The sequence below is a fragment of the Rana temporaria genome, chromosome 2, assembly GCF_905171775.1.
Source record: "Rana temporaria chromosome 2, aRanTem1.1, whole genome shotgun sequence".
Lineage (NCBI taxonomy): Eukaryota > Metazoa > Chordata > Amphibia > Anura > Ranidae > Rana > Rana temporaria.
The window spans coordinates 515,713,378-515,731,694 of NC_053490.1; the positions used below are offsets into that span (position 1 = coordinate 515,713,378).

The 18,317-nt window shown below is 43.6% G+C and overlaps 2 protein-coding genes across 2 annotated transcripts in view; one reads left to right on the forward strand and one right to left on the reverse strand.

The window, feature by feature from the left end:
• Positions 1-11,558: 11,558 nt before the first annotated feature.
• Positions 11,559-14,090, forward strand: LOC120927979 (putative nuclease HARBI1). The gene is made up of 3 exons (XM_040339018.1): positions 11,559-12,465; positions 13,476-13,833; positions 14,000-14,090. Exons 1-3 carry the CDS (start codon positions 12,451-12,453, stop codon positions 14,002-14,004), a joined length of 378 nt encoding a protein of 125 aa, XP_040194952.1. The 5' UTR covers positions 11,559-12,450; the 3' UTR covers positions 14,005-14,090.
• Positions 14,091-15,977: 1,887 nt separating this feature from the next.
• The window catches only part of LOC120928372, a 2,958-nt gene continuing 618 nt past the window's right edge, over positions 15,978-18,317 (reverse strand). Inside the window, exons 1-4 of the mRNA XM_040339470.1 lie at positions 18,265-18,317; positions 17,514-17,647; positions 16,790-16,864; positions 15,978-16,284 (exon numbers count right to left, since the gene is read on the reverse strand). The exon at positions 18,265-18,317 is cut by the window's right edge and continues 618 nt beyond it. Coding sequence (XP_040195404.1) covers positions 16,151-16,284; positions 16,790-16,864; positions 17,514-17,647; positions 18,265-18,317 — 396 coding nt within the window. The 3' untranslated portion in view covers positions 15,978-16,150. The remainder of the gene's footprint in view (positions 16,285-16,789; positions 16,865-17,513; positions 17,648-18,264) is intronic.

Sequence of the window (18,317 nt, forward strand, 5' to 3'; positions counted from 1 at the left end):
ATGACGGGGGTTTAGTTGACCACCTCTGAAGGTCCTCCAACAACTTGCGGAACAGGGGGGGATAGTTCTTCCTATATAGTGTAGTAAGAGTAGGTGTTAAATAAATACCCAGGTAAGGGAGGGCTTCCTCTTGCCATCTAAAAGTGTACTGACCTTGCAAGGCTCGGACTATGTGGGGCCTCAGGGAGACGCCGAGAGCCTGGGATTTGGAATGATTTACCCGCAAACCCGTAAACGTCGCAAAATGTCCCAGTACCCCCTTCAGGATTGGCAAGGAGGTAACCGGAGAGGAGAGGAGCATCAGTATGTCATCCGCGAACAGCGCACATTTATGCTCCCGTCCCCCACAGCAGACCCCCAATATGTCCGGATGTGCTCTAATCTTGGTCGCCAAGGGCTCCAAAGCCAAGATAAACAACACTGGGGACAGTGGGCAGCCTTGTCGGGTACCTCTATGTATAGGGATGTCTTGAGACTTATAGCCCTTGACCACCAAGTTGGCAACGGGAGCGTTGTATATTGTTCTAAGTGTCGTCAGAAAATGTGACCCAAACCCATATCTCTCTAAAATAAAAAAAAGGTAATCCCAGGATAGTGAGTCGAACGCCTTCTGCAGATCTAACCCTAGTAGTAAAGCCCCTCTCTGTCCTCCCCCATCCCAGCCCGAGTTTAGCGCAGATATGATGTCTATGATTCTTCTAGTCTGGTCTGGGGCCTGTCTATGGGGGACAAATCCCACTTGGTCAGGGTGTATGTATCGTGCTAAAAATGAGTTCACTCGGGTGGTCAATATTTTCGTCAGGAGCTTAAGGTCGACATTGATCAGCGAGATCGGGCGGTAGTTTGAGCAGTCGCTATGGTCCTTGTTGGGCTTAGGGATGACATGTATAAACGCCCTATTCTCATGTGGCGCGAGGGGGGAGCCTCCGCGTAAACCATTAAAGAGGGCACATAAATGCGGAGCTAGGATTTCCGCATATTTACGGTAGTAGTGGCCCGAGAACCCGTCCGGGCCCGGTGATTTAGAAGGGTTCAGAGACTTAATGGCCGCCACAATTTCCTCCGTTGTGAATTCTGCCTCCATCAATTCCACGTGGTCGCTAGATAACTTGGGGATAGAAAGATTACCCAAAAAAGCCTCTGCCTGAGTCCTGCTAAAGTCCCCTGGAGATTCGTACAGTTTAGAATAGAAATCGGCAAACTCTTGGAGGATCTTGTGGGGATTCTGGGTAACCTGGCCATTCTTCAGTCTCAGTTTGGGAAGAGCGGGGTTAAATGGCCTAGGGGTCAACCTTCTCGCCAGTAGTTTATTCGGATTATCGCCCAAAGAATAAAATCTATGGTGTGACCACCTAAGATATTTCTCCGCCTTTGTAGTAAGGCTCAGGTTCAGAGCCGTACGCGCCTCGTCTATTTGGGTTCTAAAATCGAGGTGTGGGTTAGACTTCTGTTCACGCATTACCCGACGCAATTCACCTTCCTGCTGCCGAATTGTGTGTTCACGCTCCCTCTTAACCTTAGAGGAAAGCTGTATAAGCGTTCCCCGCACGGTGGCCTTATGGGCCGCCCACAGTGTCACCGGAGAGGAGACCGACGAGGAGTTTTCCTCAAAAAACTGTTTTATGGCTCGCTCGATTTCCTTTTCGAAGGCAGGGTCATTCAGTAAAGACTCGTTCAAACGCCACGATGGTGGGCCTGACTTTGCCCAGAGGTCAGTCAACACAATTTGTACCGAAGAGTGATCCGACCAAGACATGGGGATTATCGTAGCAGACGAAACGAATGAAAGCAGGGGAGAGAACGTGAACACATGATCTATGCGTGAATATGTCTTATGCACATGGGAATAGAACGTGAAGTCCCTATCAGTAGAGTGGGCGTCTCTCCACACGTCTACCAGATCATAGCTATGTAGAAGACGCGCCAGTACTCCGCTTCGTCTAGTAGCGTGTTTCAGTATTACTTTCCCGGGATTGGATCTATCTAGAACCCGATCAAGAGAGGTATTACTATCCCCGCCGAGGATCACATGGCCCGCCACGTGGGGCATTATGACCTCCAGCATAGAGCGAAAGAAAGCCAATTGACCCACATTGGGGGCATAATACGATAGGAAAGTGACCTCGCTCTCGTTGATTTTCCCCACTACCATGATGTATCTACCCTCCTTATCTCTAATGACGGTGACTGGCGTGAATGGGACCTTTTTTTCAAAACATATCGCTACCCCTCTCTTTTTGTCAGGCCCATTAGATAGAAAGACCGTTGTGTATCTAGCGTTTAAATACCTGGGGGCCGAGGTCTTTGAAAAATGCGTTTCCTGTAGGAGCAGAACATCAACTCCCATTTTGTGGTACTGTTGGAAGGCCTTCGCTCGTTTTGTAGGGGAATTAATACCCTGCACATTGTGTGTTAGGATGGTGTATTTAGTAAGGGACCTATTCGCCATGTTGGTTCGGTAGTCTGTACTCACGGTTCTGGAGAAACAGGGATTCAGTCCCCGAGGGTCTCGGACCTTGTAGTGGAATCTGATCTCGGAATGGGGATGCACCAAAAGGAGGACAAGAGAGAGAAAAGAAAGTCTGGTTAAAGAAGAAAAGGCATGGAAGAAGTAAATCTGAGTTCAGTACATTACAGTTCAACAAAGACCGCCCAAAAGACGATCGCTGCCAAAACAAAATTAAGGAAAAATTCAAAATAAACCATAGCGCAAAAAATGACGAAATAGAAAGAAGGGGGAGGAGGAGGGGAGAGCGAGAAATAAACGCTCCCCCCTCCCCCCCCCCCCGGGTCCGCCGAAAAACGGCGCGTAGTCATGGGCATAAAGAGAACAAAATTGCCCGTTAACCTGCGCGAAGTTGCCCTCACCCAACCAGGAGAGGCAAGTTCGCTATTCGTGGCATGCGTTACCACCCCGGCCCTTCACCCTCGCAACCCGATACGAGCAGGCGGAGCCCCCCCCGCCAACCACACACCCGTAGTGTATAAAGCAATTTCTAATTTCCAGTCCGGACCAGACCAACTCAGCACATAAGCTGATTACATGGTCTTATCGCGTAGCAACGGAAAAATTTAAAACACGAAACAAAAGTGACCATGAGGATATAAAAAAAAAAAAAAAAACGAACGCGAAAAAGAAGAAGAAAAAATTTAGAATAAGGCCCTTCTCGCGGCAACTCGTATGCGGATAACATAACGAAATGAGCATAACATAACAGACACGTCAGAACTATTCGTCCCCGTTATTGCAACCCTCACTTCTGGAGGGGTCAGCCCCAGAAATCTGTGAGGGGGCCCTGCAGGGGGGTATTTAGGTAAAGAGGTAGGCACGGATTGTGTCCAATCATCAAGTATTCGGAGGGGGCCTTCTGGCCCTGGAGCGGCCCTGCTGGGACCATAGGGGGGACACAGGCCTGTCTCCACCCCCCGGGGCACTGGTGGAAGCCTGGGGATCCATGGTGATCAGTCCCAATTCTTGGAGTAGCGCTTCTCCCGATTGAAACGAATTGAAAGAGCAGGATCTGCCTTTATATGAGAACGAGAGTCTGAATGGAAAAGACCAGCGATATTTGATGTGACGATTAATAAGATGGTTCAAGAGGGGTTTAAGCGCTCTTCTCTTCTGGATCGTGGATTGCGAAATGTCCGCAAAGATTTGGACCGGGTGTTCCATAACGGTTATGTTGCCCAGCTGCCTGGCCTCCAGCATCACTTTCTCCTTGATCCTGTAGTAGTGTGGCTTGACTATAACATCCCGTGGCAGGCCGTCCGGCCTGGGGGCCGTTAAAGCGCGATGCACTCTATCGAGTTCTAGCTGGTGGGGAGAAATGTCCGGGATTAGCTGTGTCATCAAGGCATGGACTGTCTCCTCCAGGTTCAGGACCGTTTCTGGGAGGCCCCTCACCCGGAAATTGTACCTGCGAGATCTATTCTCCAAATCTTCAATCTTTGCGTTAGCGTCATCCAATTGGTCCTGTAAGGACATGATCATTTTGGAGTTTTGATTAACGCGTCTAACCGTGCCATCCATTTTGGTTTCAATGCTATCCAGCCGTACTCCAATATTTTGGAAATCTGACTTTATCCCAGAAGTAATCATTGTGCATGCTTTAGTCAGTTCTTGTTGTAAAAGGGCTGAGAATCTGGCCAGAAGCACAGTGTCTCCAGAATATGAGGAAGCAGGGGCAGGGGCATGGGCAGGGGACATCAGGAGCGCGGAGCTTCCCTGGCTGAATGTGATCTCAGCTAATTCAGCCATCTGTCTGTCTGTGGACGAAGCTGGGGATGTGGTAAACAGCAGTGGTGCTTCATCAGGGGAACCAGGCAAGGTGAGATGGTGAGGCCCTAGGCCCAGGTCAGAGCATGGGGAGGGGGTCCCAATTTGTGACTGTGAAGAGAAGGGGTCTCTATGTACTTCAGCCTGGATGGACATTATATTGCCAGGGCCATGAGTGTCAGTCTCTGGGTCTAGGCCTCCGCCTGTCAGCGCTACTTTGCCACCCAGCGCCATCACACTTAGGGGGGCCTGATGCAAGGGAGAGCCATCTCCTCCTCCAGCTGTATGGCCAGGCTGTATCTGTCCCCAGGGCGATTGTGCCCTTGTCTGCAGAGTGTCCCGCTCCGCGTCTCCCCCTCCCCTCCTCACCTCCTCCGCTCGATCCTCCGGCCTGTCCCGGGAGCCGCCACGTGTAGTGTCTCCCCTGCCCGGCGCCATCTTAGGCTGGGGAGATTGCTGCTGGGCCTGAGAGCGCGTCTTGCGGGAATGCTGTGAGGGTCGGCGCTGATTAAATTTGTTGCCGGCGGTCCTCCGCTGCATGGTCCGGGTCCCAGTAGTGGGGTGTGCTGGCCAGGGTCCGATCCGCCCGCTCAGGTGCTGATTATAGCTTGAAGGGCCGCGGCTGTGCGGAGCTCGATCAGCTCATGACCGTCCTCGGCGCCGCGCGCATGCGCACTAACTTATATAGACCAAATTGAATCTCTAACCCAGTATGATCCTGACAACATGTTGGATCTTTTTACCCAACATTTGCACTCTTCTCCGCCCACTATACACACCTCTTCAAAACCCATATCTAATTTTTATCCGTACCACTCTAAAGGACCCCATCTGACCACATTTTAAAAAAAGGGTGTTTTCAGATCTCAAAAAAATGTGCACTAGTTCTTCCCTTCAACACTCCAACTTGGGTCATCTAACGGCCCAAGAAACTGCAGCTTTACAATCCCTTTCCAAAAACCACAATATAATTATAAAAAACTCTGATAAAGGCGGTGGTATAGTTATCCAAGATCGCGCTGATTATATATCTGAAGCGGAACGCTTGCTAAATGATGCATCAACATACAAAAAACTCAGTCAAGATCCCCTCCCACAGTTTAAAATTATTAAGGACGAGTTAGTCAAATCTGCATTAAAAGATAATATCATTTAAAAAAAGGAGGCTTGCTTTATGACTAAAGATTTTTATAGTACTCCTTACTTTTATCACATCCCCAAAAGTCATAAGAATGCCACACATCCCCCTGGTAGACCCATAATCTCGGCCATTGATACAATAACCTCAGGCCTTTCCAAATATATAGACTGTCACCTGCAGCCTCTAGCGCAGGCCTTGCGTTCATATATTCGAGATGGCTCACATCTTTTAGAGGTACTAAAATCCTATCCCTGGGAGAAAAAGTATATATGGATGTCGCTAGATGTGGCCTTGTTGTATACTTCGATTCCCTATAAGTTTGGCCTAGCTGCCACATATCACTTTCTAGCAGAAAATCCATATATGAGTAACGCTCAGGCGAAATTCATTATGGATTGTACTCAGTTTTGTTTAACCCACAATTATTTTTCATTTAATGAACAATTTTTCTTACAGACCATGGGCACAGCCATGGGCGCCAATTTTGCTCCATCGTACGCCAATTTGGCCATGGGTTTTTGGGAGCATAGGCATATCTGGTCCAGTAATCCCCATCTTAAACATCTGATATACTATGGGAGGTATATTGATGACATCGTTATTATCTGGGACGGTGACGTTGAAGAGATACAAACATTTGTAGACTACTGTAATAACAACCCTTACGGCCTATCATTTACATTCGTCTGGGATCATGACAAATTAACATTCTTAGATCTCGAATTGTATCATAATAATGGCCAAATTGAAGCAAAAACCCATTTTAAACCCACTGCAGGAAACTCGCTCCTTCATTATAACAGCTGCCATTATAAAAAATGGATCGATAATATTCCCAAAGGCCAATTTTGCCGTCTCAGGCGCAATTGTACACAAAAGAAAGACTATGAAGAAAAAACTTTTTGACAAAAAATATCCAGCTTCTCTTGTGAATCAAGCTTGCGACCATTATCTTGATCCTAAACTACCTACAAACCCCCAAAACAAAGGATCTATCCAACCCACTCGTTTTATAACCAAATTTCACACAGGTTTTAAAGAAATGGAAACAATTTTTCAGAGGCATTGGCCCATTTTTTTGGAGGATGCGCACTTAAAAACTGTGTTATCTGATGTCCCTATCACCACTTACCGACGGGCGACTAATATAAAAAACAAAATTGCTCCAAGTAAATTAAAGAAAACATCTGCTCAAGAATTCATCCCTATGATGTCTCTTACAGGGATGTTTCAGTGCAAAAAGCCCACATGCAAAACCTGCATGTTTGTCAACCATGGTCAAAAACTGTTTACCAGCAAAGGAAAAACATACACGTGTAAAGAATTTTACAACTGTGGGTCAGAATTTGTGGTCTATGCGTTGACCTGTCCTTGTGAGCTTCTTTATGTGGGCCGAACCATACGGCTATTGCGCCAACGGTTCGGCGAACATAGAAGAAAAATAGAGGCAGGCATGAAAGGATAAGCACAGCGTTCCACGCCATTTTTTGGAATGCCAGAACAAGTCCACTAAGGGCCTTATAGGTTGGGTAATAGAGCAAATATCCAATAGGTTTACTGAGGCTGAAAGATTCCATCGCTTATGCGAAAGGGAAACTTTTTGGATATATTCCCTTGATGCCCTCAGGCCAGGAGGCCTGATAGAGGAATTGGAAATTTCCATGATTATATAGATAGAGAATCTTGTTTTACTCACTATTGGTTTTAATTCCCAAGAGACCATTTATTGTGCTTGTTGTTGTTTTTTTCTGATTTATGGCCAATCACGTTGTCCCGAACTATTAATTTACATATGCTCATTATACTGTATATTACAATTTTTACGCCCTGCTATTTTTTATAAATGTTTATAAAAATATAAATGTTTTAAATTTATTGTAGAACTATCCACCTTTATACATACTATCCATGTTTCACCTTAATTATTCCACAGACCCAGAGTTTTTCTTTAAAATATTGACCCTGATGTATTGAATTTTGTGTATTACTTGGTAATGTATATATGTATTTATTGAAAAGCTTGGCCTTGTGATAATGTACACTTACTTTATTCCTTTATTCTGTTTAGTATTCAAACAGCAACCACTAAGGCCGTGTACACACGGGCAAACATGTACGATGAAACCGGTCCGCCGGACCGTTTTCACCGTACATGTCTGCCCGGGGCTTTCTGTACGATGGCTGTACTAACCATCGTACAGAAAGCTGCGCGTAAACAATACGCGGGGCGTGTCTGCGGTGTCGCCGCGTCGATGACGCGGTGTCACCGCGACAATGACGCGCGACGTGGGCGGGCCTGCCAGTTAAATGCTTCCACGCATGCGTCGAAGTCATTCGACGCATGCGAGGGATGGCGGGCGCATGTACGGTAGGTCTGTACAGACGACCGAACATGTCCGAGCGGGCAGGATTCCAGCGGACTGTTTTAAAACAAGTCCAGGAATATTTGTCCGCTGGGAAAAGGCCCGGCGGGCAAATGTTTGCTGGAATCCTGCACGCTCGGGCCTACACACGACCAAACATGTCTGCTGAAACTGGCCCGCAGACCAGTTTCAGCAGACATGTTTGGTCGTCTGTACGGGGCCTTATAGTAATGATTCCTCATTATTGAGGACACTATACTATTTGGCCACAAGATGGCAATCGAAAACGGGCATATAAATACAGGCTGCAGTGACCCCTACAGCCAGCTTGAAAAAGGTGCGAGCTGTGAGTTTATTTCCCATCAAACCACAGCACATGCACGGAAACGTGTCGCATTATTGTTGTCCCCAGCGATGACGTCACTTCCTCCACCACAGCCATAGCGTCCCAAGCGTGCGTTCCAGCGTGCGCTCCAGCATCCCTGCTTGCACACCCGTGCACCTCCATCTACATACAGGATTGTATCGACCAGCAGCGCTGCATTCGCTACACAGCACAAGCGCTGTGTAAGTGACAGAAGGGACTGACACATCTATTGGCTGGGCCAGACGACTCGCAGGACAACATCCATATGCCTGTATTCCCATACCTCCATGTGAGTGCTTTTATGACATTTTTTAATTAAAAGTTTTACAGTTTACTAAGTGGCGCCTGCTTCTTGTTGTTTTCTCATTCTATGTATTTGGAGCGTTGCTTCAGCTCCCACCGCAAGGCTGCCCGGATCTATGGATTGTAACACACACTAAAGCTATTCTAAGCTTACAGGACTTGTACGTAGGACATCTTATTTATACAGTTTACCACATGCGCTATTTTTGTAAATGTTCTGTACAAATACTGCAGCTGCTGACTATTAATATGTGGTAACTTACCTGAAACTTAACTGTCCCGCAATGTCGGCACCGCAGCTGATGTTCGGATCGGCTGTCAGGTGCAGCCGCCGCCATTTCTGTAAGGGAAGCCGGCAGTGAAGCCTTTCGGCTTTACAGATAGTTCCCTGCTGTGCATTCGCGAAATGCGCTGCGCTTTCTAATTGGCCCGGTGGCAGAGGAAGGAGGAGGGGGCGAACTTCCGAGAGATGGCGCCACGGCCTGTCTCCCAGTAGTGGGGAAAGGGACCTGTCAAAAACAGGTCCCCGTTGTCCACTCCCCCCGTAAAGGTGCCAAATGTGGCACCGAAGGGGAGGGGGAGAGACGAAAGAGCAGAAGTTCCACTTTTGGATGAAACTCTGCTTTAAGAAGAAAGTCAACAACAGTTGATGGAAGCCAGCATCAGTTAAAATCATACCCTCCCTCCCTCTGACATGGCTCACTTTATGTGGTTTGCATCCCTTTCTTAAATAAGGCAACAGTTTATTTTGTTATTATTGAGTGTGACAGACTCGGACCCTCTTATGTCTAAAATCATCCTATGTCCACTAGGGGCATAGGATGACTGAGAAATGATATCTTGGACTGTGTAATTATTATCCACAATATATCCCAGGATATCTGTAAATATACTGTATTTACTGGTTGTTGATTCTGAACTCAACGAGTTAATTGTAAGAGTGACTCATTCATAATGTTATATGCTAATGCCGTCACCTCCAGCCATCTCTCTGTTCTCTGTGCTAATTGACCCTGCTATTGTGTGAAGATGTCCTGTGTTTACACTTATCATAATGTGTATTGTATAGCAGGTGAGCGGAGACGGGACGTCTACCTTGAGAGGTCATGTCTCGGAGTCACCTCGTCTGGGTAAATGATCAGTTAATTAGCTCATGTTAATTTATGTTCTGGTTACCTCCTTTTTAAACTGTATATAAGATTGCATTCTTGGTTCTATTAAACACTCCGGGCCAGATTCTCGTACATCCGTGTATCTTTGCGCGGGCGTAACGTATCTGATTTACGTTACGCTTCCGCAACTTAGACGGGCAAGTGCTGTATTCTCAAAGCACTTGCTCCGTAAGTTGCAGCGGCGTAGCGTAAATCGGCCGGCGTAAGCCCGCCTAATTCAAATTTGGAACAGGGGGGCGTGTTTTATGTAAAATATCCATGACCCGACGTGATTGATGTTGACGTTTTTCGCGAACGGCGCATGCGCCGTCCGTGGACATATCCCAGTGTGACGTGAATGTAACGCAAAACGACGTAAAATATTCAAAATTCGACGAGGGAACGACGTCCATACTTAACATTGGTACGCCGCATGTACGCTACCATATAGCAAGGGTAACTTTACGCCGGGAAAAGCCTAACGTAAACGGCGTATCTGTACTGCGTCGGCCGGACGTACGTTTGTGAATTTGCGTATCTAGCTGATTTACATATTTCTAGGCGTAAATCAGCGTACACGCCCCTAGCGGCCAGCATAAATATGCAGTTACGATCCGAGGGCGTAAGAGACTTACGCCGGTCCGATCTAATAGAAATCTATGCGTAACTGATTCTATGAATCAGGAGCATAGATACATAAAAGGGGGGGGGAACCAATGCGCAAAACCACAACTAACCTAAGGTAACCTAACTAATAAACAAAGTGTATAAATAAATAAACAAATATATGCAGCAGCCACTACATGAAAGTGCTCACGCACCAATCAGCATATAAGAAAGAGGGGGTGTAGTGGCGCTTGCAGTAAATAAATAAAATAGACAAGAAACGCACAGCAACGTGTGATAATGTCCAAAAAAAATGTGTTCACTCCAAATTCCTCTTTATAATCCTCTCGCATCAATGACTTATGATGTGAAGGAGGGGATGTGTGAAGATAATGAGATCCAAACAATATTTATGACTCAATGTCTAGAGTTCATACACAATCATATATGATGAAGCAAAATGTGGATAATTGCATCTGTAAAAGTGAATCCATGTAACCACAAATAAACGTAGTAAAAGGGTGAACCCAAATGACAGTACGTGCACTATAATACTATAATAATAAGCAAAAAAAAAACGCACAGCAACGTGTGATAATGTCCAAAAAAATGTGTTCCACTCCAAATTCCTCTATAAACTCCTCTCACATCAATGACTATGATGTGAAGGAGGGATTGTGTGAAGATAATGAGATCCAAACAATATTTATGATGTAATAATGTTACAGTTAGGTGCACTAATTAAATGTGCCAAATAAATAAATAATGTTCCAGTAATCAAAGTGTCCCAAAAAAATTCCCATGCAAAAAACAGGATAATTGTATCACAGTGAACGTGGAATAAATAATAAAGTGCTTGATGCAAAAATTCCCAAAAAGTGCAATAGTGCTAGGTTAGAGGATGATGCTGCAATCCAATGCACGATCCATTCCGTGTAGTAGTGCAGAATCAGAAGGTAAATACTAGCCTCTCACCTCATGAAAGGCTAATTAGAGCCTTTAGGTAATATGAAGGTCAGCAGGGGATAGCTCTGGATCCAAGGCAGCCCAGGTAATTTTCATCACATAAGGTCCCAGGTAATTTTCATCACATAAGGTCCCAGCCGCTCTCAATAAAGCATAAGGCAAAACTCCATAGTGTAGTAGGTAGGAATAACATTTAATAACACATAGGGGTCAATTCACAAAGCTTTTTTTGCCGATACCGGTCGTTATGTAAACGATTTCACACGTTATTGAAGCAAGTCCAATTCACTAAACTACTTAACGCTTCTAAAAATCATCAAATAACGTTTCACTACACGGAACCGATATTTTTAGTTTTGACTCGTTATTGAACGTATTGATCGTTGTTTTAACGACTCAAATCGTTAAATATGTACAGAAGTGCAATTCACAAAGGTTTTTTAGACATTTAACGATCGCTAAGCAATCGTTAAATAAGCACCTCCCTGAGGGTGGCGTTATGACATTTCCCAGGCGATATTTCATTTGTTGAGAGGAATTTTTTGGCGGTTCAGGCTTGTAGTCAATTTTGTTAGGAGTTTTGTGCAAGATGGAACCATTTGGATGTGCTCTATTTGAACTGAAACTGATCCAGAGGCGAAGAAGGACACGTCAGAATGTCGTTCAGATAGAGAAACGTGTATTCCGTTCACGTACCTTTTTGGATCAATTTACTGAAACCCAGGTGATAGCCAAATTCAGATTATCCTCTCCCATGATACATTCCCTGTATGATGAAATACACTTGGCCCTAGAAACACGCACGCGGAGAAGTAATGCAGTACCAGGTCTTGTGCGTTTTTTGGCAGTACTTCATTTTTTAGGAAAGGCCTCATACCAACATGTCAGTGGTGAGATTGTTGGCATCTCACAACCCAGTTTTTCCCGCTGCTTGGTGGAGGTCCTGCAAGCACTGCGACAACTTGCTCCAAAATACATACACATGGGCAAGTCACGTGAAGAGCGGGATCAAATTAAACGTGGTTTTTTTGACCTAGCAGGAATGCCCAATGTCATTGGGGCAATAGACTGCACCCATGTGCCATTATGTCCCCCATCAGAACAGGAGCACATCTACCGAAACCGTAAGGCTTACCATTCACTCAACATCCAGGTGATCTGTGATTCAAACCTCATAATCCGTGATGTTGTCACCGGCTTTCCAGGATCCTGTCATGATGCCCATATATTGCGCCAATCGGGAATATATGATACTCTGGACAAGGACTTAGAAAATAATGGATGGCTGCTGGGTAAGTGTGCTCCACTGTTTATTTTATGGTGTGTTTTCCAGTTATAAATGCGTTTTTATTTTTTTATTCCATACTAGACTGACATTAGTGCTATATCAGTAACATGACAGCTCAACAGCTTTACATTAATCAGTATTTCAAAAACATGTAATAATAAACTCAGAATTTAAATGTCCAAAATACTTTCAAGTACTTTTTAGTTAGCTATCACCTGGTTCAAGGTCCACAAATCTTTCCTTTCTCATGTGAGGTGTATTGTTGTTCCACATGTTCCGTGTGCACTGAAAAGTAGTCACTACTTCAAGCTTGCTTAAGTGATGTATTACACTATCATATTAAGACATCACATGAGAGAGCTAGGAACTACTTATCAAAACACACATGACCAAGGTGTGCCAAAGAAGCCACCCACCAGAATTAAGTACAGTACCTATATGTAAATGATTGCAGCATAAGATGCAACAATTGTGTCAGTAGTTGATTTACTTGAATGTATAGTTAATATTTAAATCTGGGAGTTCAACACTATCCCATACGTTAACCCCCCAATATGCATAACATCAAGCAGCACTACCAAGCACAACAATAACCCCCCCCCCCCCCAATTGTGCATATGTATTGTACATGAAAGAGACATGTCCCTCTGGTCCTCCGTTATAGTCCCATATGAGGTCTGCACTATAGTATTGAAATATCTATGACAGGCAGACTTTTCCTCTAGCATGCTTTGTTTTAATAACATTCACATGCACTACAGTAAGCATGGCCCACAACTGTGGTATGCTGTTGTGTTGTGAGTTAAGTACCATTAATGCTCAATCAAAAGTACAAGTCCAGAACCTTGCCCGCCAAATAATTTGAAAATGTGCTTTATTAGACGTATGTTATCCATATGTGACTAACATTGGAAAATTTTCTAAAATGACCACACAATTGGCCACTACATCATGTGATTTAGCATGATTTCTTCTATACTTACAAATAAACTTATATTGTTTTAAATTTTTTAGGAGATGCTGGTTACCCCTGTCTACCATGGCTTAACACCTATCAACAGGCCATCCTCTCCTGCAGAAGCAGCTTACAATGTTGCTCATACCAAAACACGAGTGGTTATCGAAAGATGCTTTGGTGTCCTAAAGAGCCGTTTCCATTGCATGTCCTTGTCTGGTGGATTCCTTCAGTATTCCCCCAGTAAGGTAGCTGATATGTTCCTAGCATGCAGCATTCTCCATAACATTGCAAGGCATGGAGGACTACAAGAGGAACTAGACACCACAGTGGAGGATGACATGCCCACAATTCCAGTGGAAAATGATCACAGGGGAAACGCAGCAAGAAGTAAACTGATTACAAACTATTTCTCAGGTAATAAACCACCGTAACATTTTTAATTTTCCAAACATCATCAGAAATGATCACAAACTTGCATTATTAAGTTGAAGAGACAGACATGCTGTAAAATGAATTATTTGGGCTGATCTTGTTTATCAATGTCAAATCTTAACCAATGATGTTTTTTTCCTCATTTCAGGTTAACCCAACTATAAAAACTTTGGAGAAATAACATAAAATTAAGACAGGAGTACAAAAATTGCCAAAAAATGAATCTTTATTTTGTTTTTGTATTTTTCCTTTGTTTTACTTCTGTTGCATTTATTTTTTATCTTGTAAAACATTCAACATTAACAGTTTCAAACATATAAAATAAAAGTTTCACTTAAAAGTCTTCTACAAAACAAAAGTGTGTTTGAATTCTTTATTGCAACAAGTGTAAGTGTGGGTTATACACGCAAAAATTCTGTTCATCTGCTAATAAGTACCAACATTTTTTTGACATTAGTGAGAAGCAATAAAATAGAAGACCGAACTGTGTGCCAAAGACAGTTGAAATGCTGCAGTTGCCTGAAACCTGTCCTTGCCAGAAAGATGGTGAATGAAATGAGTGCTGTTAACTGCGCTGTGTGGGAGAGGGGAGAAATGAAATAAAACTAAAAAAAATACCACCAATTGGCGTAATGGCAGATGGCTATAGCCAACCTAAGGTAAGGAGAGTAAGTGACCTGTAAAGAAGCCGTTGATATGCAAACCAATAAATAACACAATAATTGAATCATAATATTATATTTTTTGTGTGATTTATTGTTTTGTATATCATCACCTTCATCACTGGTCACTTAACTCTACCTTTGGTTGCCTATAGTCATCTACCATTACCCCAAATGTTATATATATTTTAATTTCTCCTCTCCACCCCACACCGCAGTTACCATCACTCATTTCATTACTGAGAAACAATGCACGTTAGTTAAAATGTTAACTACTCCAGGCAGGGCATTTGAAAGATGGAAAAGCGGTCGTCTACAACTTGCAGAAACATTTTTAACCTCATTAGTCAGGAAATGATACCTACATTCCATACCAATAACATGTGGTTTCAAAAGTAACAGAAAATCAAATTACAGCCAACACAACATCAAAAATATATGGTTGGGCAAGATGGAGTATGGAACCATTTGGATGTTTGTTTTTTTAATATGAATTAAACTACTGGCGAAGAAGACGACGTCAGCAACTAAAATATGTATATTTTGTGGTAAACTTTACAGAAACACAGGTGATATCAAGATTGCAATTATCAGCTACTTTGCTTTATTCTTCATAGGAGAAAATACACATTACTTTTGAAAACCACACAGAGAAACATGGTCCTTGCTGTGACAACAACAATGGATGGCGCAGTTTAGTCACAGAGTACAGATACAAATCCAAGCACTTGAGTGAAAATATCAATAATTTACATCCACGTGGATAAAAAATATAAAAAAAAAATTTAGAACCAATAGTGTGCCTTCCTGACGGAAGAAAAGCATGAAAAACCTGTCACATTTTCCAGATTTTCTGCTGTGACAAAGGGACAACTCTGTCTGTTTCAAATGCGTAGACGTGATGTTAATGTGATGTATTCTCCTATTGAACGAATATGATTGATGCTTTTATGTAGTGCTGATGAATTATATCTCTACTCTGTAACTTCAACTATAGTATTATTGATAGTTCACTTCTACTTTTCAACAATCCTACCACTTTTTTGCCTTACAACAAAAAAATGGTTCTGCTTTCGAACAAAAAATATACATGTTAAAACAAATATTTGACAATATTGTTGCACTTGCATTTCAACGTGTATATACCAACCATTCGGAAAACCGTAATGGTAACAGTAATGAATACTAGAACATGCTTGAAAGATAAAAATAGATTTCACATAATTCTCAACCTTTTTGAAATGTTTTCAGAGGCAATAATGTCATAGAAAAAATCCCATATAACATTAATTGTATATCTATTGAAAATAAAATCAAAGCTACATAACTGTCTAAAGACGTTTCATTGGTCATCCAACCAGCTTGATCAATGATGGCCATTGAAACATCTAAAACTCAAATACAAACGTCATGTTGATTACACATATTTGGTACAGATCTGCAACGGCATGGTCAAATGAGATATTTAACTGGAGAAATACATCAATATAGCAGTCAACTTTGGGCAATATATGACTTAACAATGTTGCGTGCTGAGTAAAAATTTAAAGAACAAATGTTTGCAAGCTCTTTAAATTCAAACTCAGTTGTGAATTATGTGAAATGTATTAAAAAAAAAAATGTACTTCTTATAACATTTACATATCCTGAATAGTAAAATTATCATTAGCATCATTTTCGATAATACTTTCACATACAAAACTGCTGTGGTTGCTGCTGGTTAGATTCCGAGCATTATGAGATTGCTCACCAGGAGATGGCAGATGTGCTTCTAAGGCCGGGTACACACGGACAAACATGTATGGTGAAAGCGGTCCGTCGGACCGTTTTCACCATACATGTCTGCCAGAGGGCTTCTGTACGATGGTTGTACACACCATCGTACAGAAGTCCGCGCGTAAACAATACGCGGGGCGTGTCCGCGGTGTCGCCGCGTCGATGACGCGGTGTCTCCGCGACAATGACGTGGCGACGTGGGCGGCCCGCCTTTAAAATGCTTCCACGCATGCGTCGAAGTCATTCGACGCATGCGAGGGACGGCGGGCGCCTGGACATGTACGGTAGGTCTGTACTGACGACCGTACATGTCCGAGCGGGCTGAATTCCAGCGGGCTGTTTTAAAACAAGTCCAGGAATATTTGTCTGCTGGGAAAAGGCCCGGCGGGCAAATGTTTGCTGGAATTCGGCCCGCTCGCGCCCACACACGACCAAACATGTCTGCTGAAACTGGCCTGCGGGCCAGTTTCAGCAGACATGTTTGGTCGTGAGTATGGGGCCTAAGAGTTCAGTTAGTTTGGCCATAAAGGAGAGCTTCTGCTGGCGATAGGTGTGTTGAGCTGCATTATGTTGCTCTAGGAGAATATTAGATTTGCATATGTTACTATTTAGGTTATCCAATCTCTGCATGAGCTGTTCTCTAAAATTTTGTTGTTCACTATGAAATCTATCACTCTGTTCTCTATCAAAATGGTACTGTTCCCTATCCATGTTTCGTGTCCTACAAATTGTTCTCCTGTCTCTAGGTCTGCTTAACTCTGGGGGTTCAGTAGCAACCACATCAGGAGTACCCAGGATGGGTGTATCTAAAGTTATATGGTTGGTCACAGTTGGGTTTGGCATTACTTCAGAAGCATTTACATTACTAGCATTTTCATGACTAGATTCTTCTAGGAAAAGGGTGATTGATTCCTCAGGGTTGCTTGGTGGATCATCCTCCACCTGGAAGTAGACAGACGGCTGTGCATTCAAAGAGTGGTCACTTTCAATTTCTGCTTCTGACACTAACTGCCTTTTGTCAGCACCCTCTTCCAAATAAATTTAAAACAAAATGGTTAACCGGATAGCTACTGGCGATCAACATTTTTTATTAAAAATATTACTTTGAGAAAGATTTAAACCATTTTAAAAACATTTAAACACACACAATTGTGCACCAGTTGGTTATCTTGAAGATACAAGATGGAAGTATATGAGAACATGTTAAATGTTTGGATTTCTCACCGTTTTCATGGTGCCTCGAGGTATCAAAACCAGCCTTGATGCCAACAATGGAATCTAGATCTATGTATGGACGCAGTAACTCTTCATACTGGTGGTAAACTGTTTTCTTCTCAGGGCCACCCCCTGTTGCTTTTCTAGAATTATAAGATAAAGAGATGTTACAACAAAGATCATTAATACAATAATCAAACATGCATGCCTGAAATTGGACAGAAAATACCACAACATCAAAGTAAACATTTTTTTTAGATCAGGGCTCACAAATTTCAAGTCCTGAGCTATTAGTCAGACCATAAGAGTGTCTAACTCGCCACCAGTCACCCCACCTAACCCCTACCGTGACTATCATCCTGTGCCTCCATGCCATCCTGTGCCCCATGTCATACTGTGTACTCACCATGTCATCCTTTGTTCCCACCATGTCATCCTGTGTCCCCACAGCGTCTTGGAGCGCTTCCAGCAGCCTTCAACGGCAGGGCCGATTCCCTCTCTGACATGGTCACGCCTCTTTGTACACTCGTCAGCGCCACCCTAACGTGGTTTGAAAGCAAGATACCGGGTTTACAGGCTGCCGTGGTGAGGATCGAGGGATGAGCTGTCAGGCCGCGGGAGGCTGCGTTGCCGCTCCAAGAAGCGGGTGGAGGAAACGGACAGCGGTTAAAGATCACACCCTGTATTTCCACTCACCCACACACAATTTTCATTCACCAATTGCAAGGGGACGAGTGGAAGTTTTGAGCTCTGTTATTACCTGCTCTTGTTTTCATCCGAAATCTTGCGCCTTAGTAGAAGCCGAATGTCCTG